Below are 18,193 nucleotides of genomic sequence, written 5' to 3' on the forward strand. Positions count from 1 at the left end.
TGTTTTTCTCTTATTTCACTCAGCATAAGACCAGTAAGGCCCCGTCTATTCATGTTGTTGCAAATGGCAGGGTTTTCTTTTTTATGGCTAAGTAATATTCCTGTGTGTTTGTATATCATGTTTTCTTTATCCATTCATCCAGTGATGGACTTAGGTTGTGTCATCTTGGCTATTGTAAATAATGCTGCAGTGAATATGGGAGTGCAGGTTTTTCAAGTTAGTGTTTTCATTTCCTTCAGCTAAATACCCACAAGTGGAACTGCTGGATCATACAGTAGTTCTGCTTTTAATTTGGCAGTGGGCAGGGGTGGGTGGGGGGCTCCATACTGTTTTCCACAGTGGCTGTACCAGTCTACATTCCCACCAACAGTGCACGAGAGGCCCCTTTTCTCCACATCCTTGACAACACTTGTTATTGTTTTTTTGATAATAGCCATTCTAACAAGTGTGGGTGATATCTCATTGTGGTTTTGATTTGCATTTCCCTGCTGATTAGTGATGTTGAGCACCTTTTCATGTCCCTGTTGGCCATCTGTATGTCCTCTTTGGAAAAATGTCTATTGAGATGCTCTGCCCATTTGTTAATTGGACTGTCTGGCTTTTTTGCTATTAAGTTATATGAGTTCTTTACATATTTCAGATAATAATTCTGTATCACGTACAGGTATACCTCATTTTATTGTGCTTTGCTTCATTGAACTTTGAAGATAGTGTTTTTCACAAATTAAAGGTTCTGGCAACCTGGAATCAAGCAAGTCTATTGGCACCATTTTTCCAACATCTGCTCACTTTGTGTCTTTGTGTTACATTTTGGTTATTCTCTTGATATTTCAAACTTTTCAGTATTATTTTCTATGATGATCTGTGGTCAGTGATCTTTGATGTTACTACTATGACTCTCTGAAGACTCAGATGATGGTTAGTATTTCTTAGCAATAAAGTATTTTAAAATTAAGGTATGTACATTGTTTTTTTTAGAAACAACTTATTGAACACTTAGACTACAGTTTAGTGTAAACTTACTTTTATATGCACTGGGAAACCAAAAAATTCATTGTGACTTGCTTTATTGTGATATTTGCTTTATCGTGGTAGTCTAGAACCAAACCCACAATATCTCCAAGGTACGCCGTACACAGGATTTGCAAATATTTTCTCCCATTTCCTTCGCTGTGCAGAAGCTTTTTAGTTTGATGTAGTCTCAGTTGTTTACTTTGGGTTTTGTGTCTGCTTTTGGTGTCAAATCCAAAAAAGGCTTCGCCAGAACCAACATTAAGGAGTTTACTACCTATGTTTTTCTCTGGTTTTATGGTTTCAGGTTATACATTTGAGTCTTTAATCCACTTTGAGTTGACTTGTGTGTACGTGGCCATCGTTTTCACATCAGTATTTACTGAAGAGACTGTCCTCTCCCCCAGTGTATATTCTGGGGTCCTTTGTCATAAACGGACCATTTATGACAGCCCTCCATCATTGTAGTGGGTACTGCAAGCTGCTTCTTTTGCTTTATAGACCTGTCATATCTAGTAGTCTCTGGTTATTTAACTGTTATTTAAATTTCAATAACTGAGTTGTTCAATCACTCTAGCTCCCTTTCAAGTGCTCAAGGGCCATATGTCGCTGGCAGCTACCAGACAGCAGTGATACAAAATACTTCCCTCATCACAGAATATTCTCTTGGACGGCCCTTTTTAGACTCTCAAGAGATCATGGAAGATGTGAATGAACTGAATGAAATTCTTTTGGCGTTCAAGTAGATTTTAGGAGGCTGAAGTTTTCTGTCAGTTGTCAAGTCTGGATTTCTGTAGCGCTGCCTCTGATGACTGCCCTTTTAAAACATGAATGTTACAGGACCATTCTTTTGTTGGTGGAAAATATGAGAAGTGCGGTTCTGGACAAGTCTGTTGTAAACACTCTTAAAGTCTTTCCTGTTTTATGTTGTCCTTCAGCTTGGTAATACATACACCTAGACTCTGTCATATCCAGAAAGCATTCCAGTGGGTGACATATAAACACAGATAAGCCCCTGCAGTGAAAGCTGGTGATGGTTGCTGGGGTAAAGTGGTCAGAAACAAACACAGGAAAGAGAGCTCTTAAGGTTTCTGACATTTTGAGAAAATGACTTCATTGAGTGAAGTTTTACACCACAAACAAGTCAGCAGAGAGAGCCAAAAATTGTGATTCTCATAGACACCATGTTATATGGGGAATCAATTTTATAGCTGGTTTAGAGAGTGAATTACTTAAATTCTAGAGGTGGTGTGAAGAAACAGCTCTTTTCAAAGGATAGCTTTCATCAGCTTGCTGACTTGTAGACCTTAACCTAAGGGCTCACCTACCTGCCTTGCTACTGAAGAAACAGTGTAGCATTCTACTTTATCTGGTCTAGAAATACTCTAAGTAATCAAACTCTGCTTAACCTTTCACAGCGGAAGTTCAGAGTGAAATTGAAAGGATTTTTGAACTTGCAAGAACACTGCAGCTGGTAGTCCTTGACGCAGACACTATTAACCATCCAGCCCAACTGAGTAAAACCTCTCTGGCCCCTATTATAGTGTATGTGAAGATTTCTTCTCCTAAGGTAAGGAGGGTTGTGACTGCTCTGTAATTAAACTTTCCTAAAAATGGTGGTTTATATTCTACTTCCCAGTTATAAATAGGTTATGTCCATATCCAGCACAAAGGGTTTGGAGAGAGACACGGTAGTCAAGAATTGTTCAGATTCATATAAGCAGAGCACGATGATTAGTTTCCTGGCTTAGAAAAGTGATTCCCAAAGTGTGGGCCATGGATTGCTGGTGGTGGGAGGTTTCCGAGGCCCTTCCAGTGTCCACGGGGTCAGAACCATTTCCATGATCACACTAAGACACTGTCCTCCTTTTTCACTGTTGTGATATTTGCACTGATGTTAGAAGCAGTGGTGGGTAATGTCTGGGAAGGAATCAAGACCATGCCAGTGCTAAAGGCATTGCGGTCTTCCTCACCATGTCCACCCAGTTAAAAAAGTTTCACTTAAGAATAGCCTGATGAAGCAGTAAAATTTATTAATTTTATGAAATTTTGACTTATGAATACAAGGCTTTTAAATATTCTGTGTAATGAAACATGAAGTACACTTTAAGCTCTTCAGCTACGTACTAAGTTATCTGGAGAACAAGTTACTGGTGTGATGATTTGAGTCGTAAACTGAACGAGCCACTTGGATCATGGAACACCATTTTTATTTGACATGCCTGCTGAGACCCATTCAAATGTCAAGATAGATCAATGGAATTTAATTAAGAAAAGTTCATTGATGGGTTTCAGACTTCACATGGCAGCTAGTCTTTTTTAAAAAAACTACCATTTGTTAACTGTGGTATCAAAGAAAAATAAGGCTATATTTTCTTTGTATATTTCAACCAAAACAATATACCAAAGCAGATTCAATGCAGAGGCAGGAAACTTCAGCTGTTTTCTGTGAAGCCGGACATTGGAGAAATTTGCAAATAATTTAGCTGTTTTTATCAGGAGTGAGTAGTGCATTTAACATGTAAACAGGTTTATTGGTCATTTTAAAAGGAATCAGTATTTTTTTAATTTCTCACTTTTTAACTTCTAATATGTAAATATTAGGTATAGTTCACATAAAATAAAAAAGCTCTTTGGAGTTTGCAACAATTTTTTAAAACAGAAGTCATGAGACAGAAAGTTTGGTAACTGCCGGCCCTGAAAAAAAGACAAGACTCCTCAGGATAAGCTCCATGCTGGTGATCCTGTTTTTGAAGCTTGCAACTGAGATTAACATGTTCATTTTGCAGTTAATATATTTAATATATTTTCACTTCAATAATTCAACCTAATACAAAGCATTTGTGCTGTATGGAAAAGGCCCTGGATAAAAGAGTGAATGTTGAACCTTGTCGTTTACCTGAGTACAGATATTCTCATTTAAAAATCTTGTCTTTTACAGGTTTTGCAAAGGTTAATAAAATCTCGGGGGAAATCTCAAGCTAAACACCTCAATGTCCAGATGGTAGCAGCAGATAAGCTGGCTCAGTGTCCTCCGGTAAGTCTTCTCTATTCAGTATAATCCACTCGGAGGCATCAGACCTGGCATTCTGTTAACAAAAACCAGACGGACAGGTAAATGCCGGTCTGAGGGGAGAACGCTCTCCGTTAGCAGAACGGAGAAGAAGTTAGAAGAAGAGAACTGTCCACCTCTTGCCGTGAGCACCTGTCTAGGTCACCATCGTGACTTACGAATGGCTACGGTTTGTTCGGTGGTGACTTCACTTTGTTAATATCTAACAAACACCTACTTAGTATCTTAAATGAAACAAGATTGTGGTTTCAAAAAATACTTGGTTTGAAAGATGGATCTTTTGGGGATCCGTCTGTTATTCACTTCTAATCAGGGAATGAGTTGCTGGCTCTTAATAACCGTCTAAGAAATTGATCAGAGATATTATAAAAACAAATTTTGAAACCAGTCAGTTACCCAGATTTGGACACCTGAACACACTGCTTTATATAGCATGCTTTGGGTTTTTGTTTTGGCTATTCTAAAATGAAGGTTGAGCAGAAGCTTTAAGAATTATGCTTATATCCACTTATGATTATTTGGAGTATGTTAACATTTATAAGAACTTTGTTTTGAAGTTTGGACCAGGTCAAATCATCAGTGGTTTCAGCTTTCTCTGCCAAATTTCATGTCCTAACCCTGCCTCAGTCATCTCCCAAGATTAAGGTTTCCACAGGCTCTATGGCAAAAACAGGCTTCTTCCTGTACTGTTTGGCTTGCACTCCTATTTTTCTACATCTTTTTTTTAACGTAGTATCTATTCCTTTCTTCATGATTGGCAACTTTTCTGTCATGCCGTGAACAACTATTATTACATCGGTTAAGCATGTGTGTTCTAAACAAGGATCTGAGGACACACACTTGTAATCTGACTAAATAGGACGGTCAGCCAATCTGAAAAGTAGGGGCACATAAGCAAGAGCAGAGACAAAGCGGTGAGGTTCTTGGGCCCCTTCCTTCCTCCACCCTGTGTTGGGGGAGGTTTGGTGCACATGTGTGACATTCAGTCTGTAATGGGCCAGTGTAAACGTGCCCTTTGAAATGTCTGCCTCCACAGGAGTTGTTTGATGTGATCTTGGATGAGAACCAGCTCGAGGATGCCTGTGAGCACCTGGCCGACTACCTGGAGGCCTACTGGAAGGCCACCCATCCCCCCAGCAGCAGTCTCCCCAACCCTCTCCTCAGCCGGACTTTAGCCACTTCAACTCTGCCTATTAGCCCTACGCTAGCCTCCAATTCACAGGTAAGGGAGCTCTTTTCTACCGTCTAGCAACGCGGCTGTCTGGGGTCACATGGCTGGGAGGCAGGCCCAGAAGTCCAGCACAGTGCTTGTTCCAAGCGGGCAGCTCTATCCAGAATGAGAAGAACCCGAGTTGCTTACGTCCATCCCCAGCATGCGTTGTGTGCCTGCAGAAAAGCAGAGTAAATAGAGTCCCATGAACATGTAGAAACCGTAAAATTCCCTATCCCCATATTCTGTTAAGACAGAGATAGAAAAACCGTCTCCGTGGTCAGCAATACAGACCATGGACTCAGACTGCCTGGGTTCAAATCCCTCGTCATCTCTTCTCAGGTGTGTGCCCTTGGGAAAACCCTTACCTGCTCTTTGCCTTCGTGAGGCTGTTGTAATTAACTATCTCATGTCATTCTTTTCTCATGAGACTCTCTTGTTGTATTTTACAGGGTTGTTATATTAATGAGTTGCCATATGTGACTGTCTTGGGACAGTGCTGGTCTCATATTAAGTGCCATTTAAGCATTTGACATGATTTTTTTTCCCCTTAAAACCAACATCCTAAGAACTGAATCTTCCCACGTGTATTCAAGCAAAGGTAGTTAAGCGTACACCCACGTATAGATAGATCTCAGGGACCTGTGTGTCTTTGAACCACAAGAGAACATATAAAAAAATTCTTCCTCCTTAGTCTTTTTTTTTTTTTTTAAGAAAACTTACTCTGTACGCTGTTCTGTGCACTTACAAGTTAACAAAGTCTTATTATAAGCAACATGGATGTCCCTGGAGAACATCATTCTAAGTGAAGCAAGCCAGAAAGAGAAAGAAAAATACCATATGAGATTGCTCATATGTGGTATCTAAAAAAAAAAAAAAAAAAAAAAAAAGAACATAAATACAAAACAGAAACAGATTCATAGACATAGAATAAAAAGTTGTGGTTGCCAGCAGGGCAGCAGGGAGGGGCGGGGGGATGGACAGACTGGAGTTCGAAATTTGTAGGTACTGATAGGTATATATATAGAATAGAAAAACAAGATTATACTGTATAGCACAGGGAAATATATACAGGATCTTGCGGTAGCTCACAGTGAAAAAGTATGCGACAATAAATATATATATGTTCATGTGTAACTGAAAAATTGGGTGCTACACTGGAAACTGACACAACATTGTAAACTGACTATAACTCAATTAAAAAAATAATAAAGTCCAATATAGTACAAACTTATAAATGCCACTGCATGTTATCAAGAGAATGAAGCGACCGAGCTAGGTCAGGTTTCATTTTAGGTGCTTTAAAAAGGGACTAGACTTGAATGGGCTTGCCTGTGTGAAAGGGCCTTAGACTCAGACCTTGGCTGAGGTGTCTGCTCCCCTCTCCTCCAGGGTTCTCAAGGTGATCAGAGGACTGATCGCTTGGCTCCCACCCGTTCTGCTTCCCAAGCTGAAGAAGAGCCCTGCCTGGAACCAGTGAAGAAACCACAGCACCGCTCCTCCTCCTCTGCACAGCACCACAACCACCGCAGCGGCACCAGCCGAGGCCTCTCCAGGCAGGAGACGTTGGACTCGGAAACGCAGGAGAGCCGAGACTCGGCGTATGTGGAGCCAAGGGAGGAGTACCCCCACGAGCACGCAGACCACTATGCCCCTCACCGCGACCACAGCCACCGAGATGAGAGCCACGGGAGCGGGGAGCACAGACACAGGGAGCCCCGGCACCGGGCCCGGGACCCCGATCGCGAGCAGGACCACAACGAGTGCAACAAACAGCGAAGCCGCCATAAATCCAAGGATCGCTACTGTGACAAGGATGGAGAAGGGATATCCAAGAGACGGAATGAGGCTGGGGACTGGAACAGGGATGTTTACATCCGCCAATGACTTCTGGCCCTTTTGCATTTTGTCTTTTTTTTTTTCTTTAAGTCTTGTATCCCACCACCCTCAAACTCATCTTTGGGGTCTACACTGCAATCATATGTGATCTGTCTTGTATATTTTGTATTGCTGTTGCTTGAATAGCAATAGCATGACATAGAGTATTAATATACTTTTTTTTTCCTTTTGTAAGTGCTATAGAAATTCGCCTGGAACGGCTGCAGTTCTCCGGTTGTATACTGGACTTTTCAAAAACTGTCTGGGATAGCTGCCACTTGAACAAAAGCTGTTGCCATCCAGGTGGCCGTTAGTATTTTAAGAAGCATAGCTGACATTTTCAAAAATGTAGCTGACGTATCCAGCAGGCCAGAATTGGCCCAGCTAAAAAGTGGAATTTCTTGATTCTCCAGATTTTTAACATGTAGGCACCTGATTTGCATAGTCATCCATGGACCACTGTTTCTTGCTTGTACCTCTGGCTGACTAAATTTGGGGACAGATTCAGTCTTGCCTTACACAAAGGGGATCATAAAGTTAGAATCTATTTTCTATGTACTAGTACTGTGTACTGTATAGACAGTTTGTAAATGTTATTTCTGCAAACACCTTCTTATAATTATATATATATAATATATATATATTATATATATATATATATCAGTTTGATCTCACTATTTTAGAGTCTTAATGCCAAGTCAGCAGATTTGCTTTATGAATTACAGGGACTAGAAATGCCCACATTCAGGAAATTTGTAATAACATCGTCTAGACGCCCCTCCCCATTCTCGTAGAAAGCCTGTACATACTGTAAATACATGTGACTGCCTGACTTGAAAAGGTTTGATTTCTGAATGTTTTACCGTCCTTGTAAGTTTATCATTTTGACCATAAATTAAGGTAAATGTAACCAAACTCCAAAGGTTGTTCTACTCCATGCAGTTCACTGACTGTGACAAACACCTCCTTCGTAGCTAGTGTCTGAGGTCACAGCACTGGAGTCTATGAGCCGGAGCTCTGTATGTGCCTGCGTGTGTCTGGGTGTGTACATGTGCGCGTGTGCGAGGCAGACATGGACCTGAATGAATGCCGAGGACTAACGAAGAAACCAGCGACCGCCCCCGAGGAGCCCCCCCACCTGGCTCTGCGCCACCGGGATCCAGGACTGCGAGGAAGCTCGCTGCCAAAGGGGACTCGGGGCGCAGCTGCCCGCAGGCTCCTTGTTTCTGCTCCGAGAGCGTAAGACCTACCGGCAACTTTTAACTGTGAGTGTTTCACTGGAAATGTACAATCTTCTGTGTGTTCAAGTATTTGTTTTAGGAAGAAACGTTTACACAGCTTGTAGAGTTATTTTGTGGGGAAATAAATTTTTCTAACTTCTCCCACTTCCTCTCCCACCTCGCCAGACGTTCCTGTTGTCCCCCAAGCCCCACTCCCACCCCCCCAGTTTACCTCTCGGTACGTCCCCCACCACCGACTCCGTGAGTTTCACTGTCCCACAAAACCCCGAAGTGCTTCTTAGAACCAAAGCTTCTGCTCTTCAGAAGAAATCAGGGCAAAACGAGGTGACCTGAAGGAAACGAAATGTTGAGAATATTTTCCTCCATCAGACATCTCCTCTGAAGGGGAAACCAGCAGATATGTTCTCCATGGACCACGAGGTGGCCGTCACACTGAGGTTAAAACTTCCTGCGTCCCTTACATGTCCATCTGTCCAGCTATGACTGGACAGGTCAGACAGTATTAGGTGTGCAAGGACCTAGCACTTGAAGTTTGTCCCTGGAAAATGCCTATCTACGATTGCCTACCTTCAGATCTGTATATTCTGTAATTATTTTGTTAAGTAAGTTACTCTATTTTTTTGTTTTGCTTCTTTGCTTATCTCAGATTCTTGCCAAATATTCTCGGACCTTTATAAGTAAAACTGTTTCACATTTAACTCCTTACTCCCCTCCCCCAAAGAAAACTCAGAGTTTTAAAAATGAGTTACATATATGTAGTGTTTTAGCAGCTAATGCAGGAACCATTTCCGCCAATTTGTTACTTAGCTCTGTACTGTTGACATATCTTTATTTATTGAATATGAAAACAGCAGTCATAATATATAAATTTTGATGTAAAATATTCACATCATTGGGAAACCATATTCCCATGAAAGTTACTTTTATAAAACATTTCCAATTAACTTTCCATCACAGTAAGAGGTTGCTGATCACCAGCCCCATCCTTTCCTATGTGAAATTTCATCCCAGTTAATGACTTTGAAATACTTAAATCCTTGAAGTATAACTGGTATGAATTTTTTTGCTGCTACCATTAATCCCTTTCAAAGAGTCACGCTAACAGATTCCTTTTTTAAATATTCTGGATTCTTCACTTGTCACTTTACTGTGAAACACATTAGTCCAAATCAGAGTATTCCTCAAAAAATTATATTGCAGGATTTGACATAAGAGCCTCTACATGTGAAAAATGTATATTGGATGTGTGTGTAAACAGTGTGTACTAAATATGTAAATGAAGAAACCATCCCAAGGATGACGGGATATTTACTGACTTGTGGAATGTAAAATTCTAGTCTTTTCACACAGCAAAGGCTTAAATCTTAACCCACTCAGTTGCAGAACCATGATTCTTGTAGTTAACCTAGAAAATGCTGGAAATGTTAAGAGTTCTATGTTTTGTTGTCAACCCCATTTCAGCTTCTCCTATGCGCTTCTCTACTGCTCACTGAAGTTACTGTTACAAAAAGGTGCTGCTAAGTGTAGGGTGTCTTAGTTATACTGTACTTTGGGACAATGCCACATCTTAACATGGTCTGCTCTGCATTCATGTTAAACATTCACTGTCAGCTACACTGAACTGTTCAACTAACCTGGTTTAAAGTCGTTCGTGTAAAACAAATAAAGAGCTGGCTTCTGCACTGTTTATAATTAGTAGTATTAATTGCCATTTTAGGAATGATTCTTAGAGCTGAAGATATGCTAAATGTTCAACACTTGGCACTTGTGGTGCATCTTCCTGGGGGGGGGGGGAGGTGGACAGTGCCGATCACAGCTGAACTGTCCTCACTTCCTGTCACATCTGCTAACACGACAGCTTACAGTAGGTACAAGCTCTTCTAAAGTATGAGGCACAGCACAGGAAACTTCCTCCCCCCTGCATCCTACATGTTCAGCAATTCTGGACTCAGATTTTGAATTGTATTTTTCATTTTTAAAATGAAGAGCCATCGTGATGACAAATCGAATTCCTCACCCCTGGCCCTTTGCTCAGTGATGTAATGCTGCTAGTCTCGGGTACTCCGATCTCATTAATGCATCCAAAGTTACACTGTTGGAGAAAACAGCTAATTAGATGATTCGGGGGCAGTTGTTTAATTTTGGCCAAGCTCTATTTTTTTACTATTTGTACTTTACAATTTAGACTAAAATGTGACACACAGTTTTGAAGTAAAGTGTACTCACTGTCAAATTAAAATGTTTCTGTTTCACAGACATATCTATGGTAATTAAATGTTAAAATATATTAACTTTCCTCCACATTTCCCTGATTTTTTCCTTTTATATTTTTTCTTAAACGTCTGTGTTCCTTAAGATTGAATGTGTCTATTTTCCTATTTGTTTTATTTTTTGAAAGAAACCCACTGAAAAATGTCTGTTAAAGGAAAACATTTTAACAATAATCTGTCCTTTTGTCCTGTCTTCAATATGCAAATATTTTTCTTCTGTTTTGCCTGCATTGATTGCATTTTGATATATGTTGGTACTGATCAAATATTTACACACTTGCTATAAGGCTCACTCTCTACCATTTCCATCCCAGCTTAGCACCTAAGGCTTTGCAGAGAGAGTAAGAAATGGATTTTGTGTATTTTTTTTTTTAAACGCACTGAAAGTTCAGGGAAGTATGCTGAGCCTTAGAAACAGAAGTACCGCAGGTAAACAGTGTTTCCCTTTAGACAAATGACATCTACTGGAGAGAGGCAGAAGGACGGATGGAAAGAAGTCTGGCACATATTTGAATCTTATGGAGCCTGAAATGATTTTTCCCTCGTTCAGTAAGGATGTAATGATGATTCTGAAGATGTCACAGACAGCACAGGGGTCCTGCCTCCAGGGTACTGCCTAGCCTGGGGGTGGGGGTCTGGGGTGTGCCTAGTAAATCAGTGATGTGTGTGTTAAGTGCCATGGTAGCAGGAGATACGGGCACCAGGGGTGCAGAGAGATGCCTAACTCAGCTTCAGAGAAGGGTGTTCAAGAAAAATTCCCTCAAGCAGAGGCCTTCTGAAAATCTCACCTGCTCCAGGGGACCTTGCATTCTTGATGGAGACAACAGTGAGTTATGAGACATTCCTAATGGAAACCTATAAGGAAAAAAGACAATTGTTAGGCAATTATTTCCAATTATCCACTTTATATGCCCAAAGGGCAGGAATTTGGGGATGATTTAAATTAACAAGTGTATTTAACACTACACGAGAAGAGACAGCTTTTAAACTATGGCTGGGTGTTGGGTATTTTAACATACCTTATCTAAAAAGCAGGAAGAATGAAGCAAGCAGACAGTTACAATTAATTTTTTAAAAAGCAGTCACTATACTGGCCACTATGGGAGACATCTGGTCACTTATGCAGTTTCAGTGATGTTCTTGTTTTTGTCTGATTTCAGACATGATAATCAAGTGGTCTTTTTTTTTTTTTGGTCTTAATCTTTCATAATCACAGTTGCTCTGTCTGAGTTGATGTTCTGTGAAGTCGTTATGTTCAGTGGTTCAGTGGGAGAACACCGAGGCTTACCTGTAAGTGCCCGGCCCGTTCCAGCATCAGAAGATGGCTTTCTCTTAATTGTCAATCACATCTCTAATAACTTGTATGTGTTCCAACAGAGGATAAAACGTACCCAAATTGTGCAATACTCTCATATTTTTAATCTACAGAGTGAAAAAAATATTTGTTAATTTCCAGTTTAAAATATGGAAAAAAGGAAAGTAAACAGAGTGAAGGGAGACTCCCATTTAGGAGCGGTACAGAATTCGTTTCAAAGAGGGTTGACTTACCAAATAGCAGAAAAAGTCAGGTAAAATACCCAGCTCAGTTCTTCCATAAAGTCAACTTCTACAAGACTGAACAAGTCTGAAAGGCCATAAGACACCCACCAATAAGGTGATGACAGGCAGACATGCCACTGTATGCCCTTCTGAGTTCTGGAAGGTGACCCATGAGCTCAGGCCTTTGGGCAGCAACACCATGACGTCACTCAGCTTCCCAAAGAAGAGCCCTAAGCCAAGCTCCACAGAGGACGGCAGCCCCTCCATGGCACTGATCCACCACAGGGCTCTGCCCAGTTACCACGGATCCACTAGCTACAACAAGACCTGGGAAACACACCAACATTCCACCTGGAACCCAAGAAGCAACTAACATCCTGGATTGGTCAGCTCCTGCCCTCACCCTGCTGCGTGAACTCTGCTGGTTGGTTCCAGAGGCATTCTGGTCACGCCCCTGGTCTGCTCTGCTCCCAGTGCTGGTAGGCGGCTGGGTTGCGCCCCCTCCTGAAGCCATGGTCCAGAGCCATACTCATGCACAAGCTCTTGAAAATCTCTTGGGATTTGAACCGTTCATCTACAGACTAAGACCGCTGTTTTGGCGAGCAGTAACCCAACAACTCCAAGGTGATCAGCACAAATTGTCTGCAACTGAAACCAAATCTCACAGGATTTGCCATTCTCTTGAGGGATACAGACCACTCCACTTCTGAAAGTATTTTTCCTTATTGGAAACCCAATCGACTCTCACTGGAAAGGGATGAATGTCTCCATCGCCAGTTTGTGTCATGTACTTCTCAGAATAACTCCTTCATTCTGTAAGGATGGAAATTCCTCCCAGAGATCATGAATCCAGACACTCTCAGCTAAAGAAACACATGTCCTCTGACAAGAGCCTTCTCAATCTTGCAAGACTTGTCCCTTTTCTCAGGAGACCCAGTCCCATCTTCAGGCATGATGAACTCAAACTGTTGGTAGGCAACGTTATTCCTTATCCCTTGAAGAATTTCATGTCGTTGGATTTTTCACCTCACCCTGAAAAATATATTCTGACTTTTCAAAAAGAAAAGTACAAAATACCCAGCTTAGTTACTGGCACACGATAAGTGTGTTATAGCTCCCATACCCTGAATTCTTAGGGAACTCCTACTTCAGAACTTAGTAACGGAAAACATGCTTTATAACCAAATTAAATATTGTTCATTTTATTCCTTTTGTTAAATCCACTGATTTTAATATTAAAAATGACCTGCATTCTTTACAAATTAAAACAAAGACCCCAAGTGGAAATATGTTCCAGACATCTACAAGCATATCCTTTTCTTTATACTCTGCTAAATCCATAAGAAAAATTATTTTAAAAACAAAATATAATCTCAAACCACCTCCCATTACTTCCTCTATGAAGCAGAGTCTCGTAAGTCTCTCGATTCCTGGAGAAACAGCTGGCAGTCTTTTCTGTTTCCTCAGCAACCATGGCATCAATCACTTGGCCTGACAACAGTCTGATGTTTTTTAAAAAAAAAAAAAAGCACCACACACAGAAAACATTTGGAATTTTCATTTCTAAGGATCCTTCTCCTGTGTGCTTTTGCATTTTATGAATTTCGCAATAAAAAAACCTATACAATCCTTATTTGCCAGCCAAACCATGTCTTCTATTCTGGCGTCTCTGAGAGAATCCATGTCAGTGTTCTGTGATCGCACAACAGATGGATCGAAGCGCTGCAGCTGTTTCAACTGTTCCAGCGACAGGCCAGCTCCCATCATTCCTTCTCCTCCAACGTGGGGTTCCTGCTCAGAGAAGACAAAGGAACATGGACAAACATCCTCACACTACTAGTAAGTGTGCCTGCATACAATTTAAGTTAAAAGCAAACAGCTATAAGTGTTAATTACAATTACCAACTGCAGAAAACAGGAAAATGAGTAGATACCGTTTATCTCTGTGAAACATACATACTGTTTTTCTGGGAGAGCAGCTGCACACGGTCACCTGATGAAGGGGAACCTAGTATGGCCCAGACGCTCATCAAGTACCTTGATGTGCAAAAGGCCTGGGCTTCACACTTGGAAAAGCAGATTCAAATCACGGCTCGGCCACACTGAAGCTGTGTGACCTTCTACAAGTAACTTTACCTAACTCTGTTTCCTCATCTATAAAACAGATAACACATTCAGTTCTGAGGCTTAAATAAATAAGGGGGCATACAGTGGGCACTCAGGAAGTGGAACATTATTATTAAGAACAGCAGCAAATGAAAATTCAGCCTTATTTGTCAGACTCCCCAGAATTGACAGGAGTTTCGATCAGAGGACTACAGAATCAGAGTCATAAGGAATTGAGTGATACTTGCAAACCACTACTGCAAAAGATGCATAATCCTAACTTAAGTCCCCATTTCACAGACAAATGTTTGTGTTACTGAGGGTGCATTTTCCCAGGTTTATGTCTAAAAATCTATCATTTATTAACCCATGGGGGGAAGTTCCATCTCTTTTAGATGCAGATTGAGTATGTATGTGTATGAATACACATACACATAAAACTCAAGTGAATTCTCAAAAGCCTTCCTTTCACCCACAATGTAACCATCTTATTTCTGAGTTGAGAACCCATCACTTGATTGCTTTTTGTTTATGTACTCCAGTTACTTACTAGAATTCTGTACAGAAAAAACTGACTTTACATGTTCAATCTACCTGAATGAACATAAGCATTACTACAGATTTAAACCTAATCTCAAACATCATGGGACTAAAAATCTTGTCATAAATATGGTTTTAATAAAAACCGTAACAGAAAGACAGTGCTAGGTAAAATAAAGTACAGTCAAGAAAGCTTTTTAAATGTTCCATATTTTATATAAGAAATCATAAGGAAGCAATAATCTTGAACCATTTTCCCACCTTGGCTAGACTTCTGACATCCCAGTTACTAAACTAAAGCCTGTCTGGGCTTTGATGTGACATGAGAAAAAATGTTCAACATTTTTCCCATCAGAAAAATATGAGATGGGGGTAGCGGGGGGGGGGGGGCAGAATTTTTTGGAAACAAAACTCTGACTAACGTGAACAAGAGCCACAAGTAAAATAAAGGAGTAACACACATACACCTGAGCCCTGTGGCACTTAAACACTGTGGCAAAGAGTGAAGACACGGGGAAACTTTACCAGGATGTTGAAAATCCTGTGGGCAGTCTAGAAGGGATCTCATTAGGGAAACATTCTTGTGAACTGCAGTATCTGTTTCAGAAGTTTTACTTGGCATACTTCTTCATATAACACTGTTGACTATCACTGCACTGAAGTTTCTGTGATTTAGCAGATTACACGGAGGCAGCTGCAATGGCTCTTACCTGGTGCTGAAGCTGAAGGCAAGGGAACGTCCTGAGGGCCCAGGCCACTTGTTCTTCATTTTCCGCCAGTGTGATGGTGCACGTGCTGTAAACCAGCACGCCCCCTGGCTTCAGCAGCTGAACTGCCTAGAGAAAAATGTGACCAGATTGTGTATCACAAGAGCAAGTCCACACTTCAGGGGATTTTTAAAAATATATTTATGATACCTTTTTTCAAGCATTTGGGATAAATAAATGATGTCCTGTAGGACCAGGATTCTTTCTCTAATTAGAATGCTCCAGACTAGATGCATTTCATTATCTTGGAGCTGTTTTAGTCCACGTGGACCAGGACTTTCCCAAATACGCTCATTCAGCTGCACGGCTTCAGATATCATTTTTATTCGGAAAACTCACAAATTGACATTTCTAGGCCAGACTCCTTTCTGAATTCCGTGCGAATATATTCAGCTGCCTTAGTAGTCTTACCATCGGATGCGATGTGTCCCACCCTGAAGTGCTGTCTTCCTCTGAAACCTACTGGAGGGTTCCCGTCCTCCCAGGGGCTCCGCCCGCAACCTCAGAGTATCCTTTATGCCTCTTGCTCGCATGTTCTCCATCCATCAAGCAAATTCTACTCGCTCTACCTTCAAAATGCATCCAGAATTCGGCCACTTCTCACCACTTCCACTGCTATCATCCTGCTCTAAGCTTCATTATCTTTCACCTGGATTATTCCAAGAGTTTCCCTCTTCATTTACCTTGTCTGTTCCCTGCCCTCCTGCCATTCATTCAGTAGCAAGAGCAGTGCTTTTAGAACTGTCGTTTCTCAGCTCAAAACCCTTCAAACATTCTCCATCATCGCTGGAAGGCAAAGTCCATGTCCTCAGAGGGGCCTTCAAGGTCCTGCATAAAGCAAGCCTCTAGCTACCTTTTCTTCCTGTGTACCCAGCTCTCTCTGCTTGGGCACCGCCCGCCCTGCCTCAAGGTGTCTGCCCCGCTTGGAGAGCTAGCTCATTCCCTGCGCTGCCTGCTCCCTCACAATCCTCTTATCTTTGCTTGTATTTCGGCTTCTTAGTGGGGACCTCCCTGACCACTGGATGTAAATTTTCAACTAATCTGATCAGGCATGCCCTTTCTTCAGTATGCTCCACAGACTGACTGCCATGTAATATGCTAAGTAACTTACTCACCTATTTGTTCACTCCCCTACCCCTGCAATGAGAATCGAAACCCCATGTATTAGGGCAGGGACTGACCACTGTATTGTCAGCACCTAGAATCACGTATTACATGCAGGAAGTGCCCCGTGAGTATTTGTTCAGGAAATAGATGTAATGTGAAAATGAACTTGTTCCAAAATAACTAAAGTTTCTCTTTTCAAATTCACAAATTTCTTTAAGTTTTAAGAAAAAAAATTTTTTCAGTGTACATTATGCTTTCTTCACCAGAATACACTGATCAAAATTAAATTTTGCTACCGTGTGCCAGCCACTGTTTCAAGCACCTTACATAATAAATCCTTGTAACTATGAGTGAGGTATGGTAACTGTCTCCAATGAGGTAATTCTATCAGGTGGGGTCATTATCCCCACTTCTCAAATAAGGAAACCAATGTACCTAAAGTAATTTATGTGGAGGAGCCATGGCTCAAATCAAGATGTGTCCACATTCTCAGTTAATTTCTATCCTTGCCCAACGACAAAATGCTCTGTTCTAAATTCTCTCTTGCACACGGTCAGCTGTTCCTTTCCCTTGAGATCAACGCATCTCCTTTGTAGCCTTTTAAAATTTCTTTTTGCAATGAGCCAAAAAGAACAAAAAACCAAGTCTCTTAAAGCAGTGTCCTAATTTTACCCTTGGGTCAAAGTGGGTTTCAGCTACTTGTTTGCTGCTTGCTGTTTAAATTTCCAGGATGTAGTCTTTGAAGACTGTACAGAAGAAGAAGTTAAACAATCCACCACCAGTGCCATGTTTGTGCAGGAAAGGAGACACCAGGAGGCCTGAATAGAAATGTCCTCAAAGACAGCTTTAGAGATGGGACAATCATACTGTATCCATTACTGATGTACCTTCACATTTATAATTAGAGCTAAGAGGAAATGATGAGGTCTCCTTTGATCAAACAGTGTCTACATCCTGTGAAATCCACAAAATCATTTTTGCAAAAATAGAGAGAAATTCTCAAATGTTCTATCTGGGCTTCTGAAACACCCTGGAGACCAGTTAGATTTGCTACGTTTTTACAGTTCTTCTACATCCTGCACCAGATGCTGTCATGTCCCAGTTTTATGAAATGTGTCTGCCTCTACTGGATTCCCGATTTCTAATTCACTAAGATGATCCAGGAACCCTATACAAATTTTATTTCACATCCAATTTTTTACATCAATTGGTAACTATATGTTAATAATCCTCTATTTTTAACATCAAGCAGAATGTTTGAAATTCATTAAATGTCTCAGAGAAGAAATTCTACTATTGCCTCTGATGAATGAGTGAGTCAACAAAAAGGAAAATGGGGTCTCTAGATTTTTGTGTGTGTGGTAAAGTACACACAAAATTTACCATTTTAACCATTTTTAAGTATACAGTTTGGTGCCATTAAGTACACCCACACAACCAGTTGTACAGCC

The 18,193-nt window shown here is 40.9% G+C and overlaps 2 protein-coding genes across 16 annotated transcripts in view; one reads left to right on the plus strand and one right to left on the minus strand.

The window, feature by feature from the left end:
• Window positions 1-10,709, plus strand: part of CACNB2 (calcium voltage-gated channel auxiliary subunit beta 2) — a 347,729-nt gene extending 337,020 nt beyond the window's left edge. For all 11 annotated transcript variants that reach the window (XM_032473644.1, XM_032473646.1, XM_032473645.1 and 8 more), the window contains 4 exons: window positions 2,430-2,581; window positions 3,953-4,048; window positions 5,121-5,306; window positions 6,687-10,709. In XM_032473644.1, coding sequence (XP_032329535.1) covers window positions 2,430-2,581; window positions 3,953-4,048; window positions 5,121-5,306; window positions 6,687-7,181 — 929 coding nt within the window. In that variant the 3' untranslated portion in view covers window positions 7,182-10,709. The remainder of the gene's footprint in view (window positions 1-2,429; window positions 2,582-3,952; window positions 4,049-5,120; window positions 5,307-6,686) is intronic.
• Window positions 10,710-13,408: 2,699 nt separating this feature from the next.
• The window catches only part of NSUN6 (NOP2/Sun RNA methyltransferase 6), a 39,111-nt gene continuing 34,326 nt past the window's right edge, over window positions 13,409-18,193 (minus strand). For all 5 annotated transcript variants that reach the window (XM_032473650.1, XM_032473651.1, XM_032473649.1 and 2 more), the window contains 2 exons: window positions 15,579-15,704; window positions 13,409-14,013 (listed from right to left, as the gene is read on the minus strand). In XM_032473650.1, coding sequence (XP_032329541.1) covers window positions 13,786-14,013; window positions 15,579-15,704 — 354 coding nt within the window. In that variant the 3' untranslated portion in view covers window positions 13,409-13,785. The remainder of the gene's footprint in view (window positions 14,014-15,578; window positions 15,705-18,193) is intronic.

This window comes from Camelus ferus, chromosome 35 (genome assembly GCF_009834535.1).
Source record: "Camelus ferus isolate YT-003-E chromosome 35, BCGSAC_Cfer_1.0, whole genome shotgun sequence".
NCBI lineage: Eukaryota > Metazoa > Chordata > Mammalia > Artiodactyla > Camelidae > Camelus > Camelus ferus.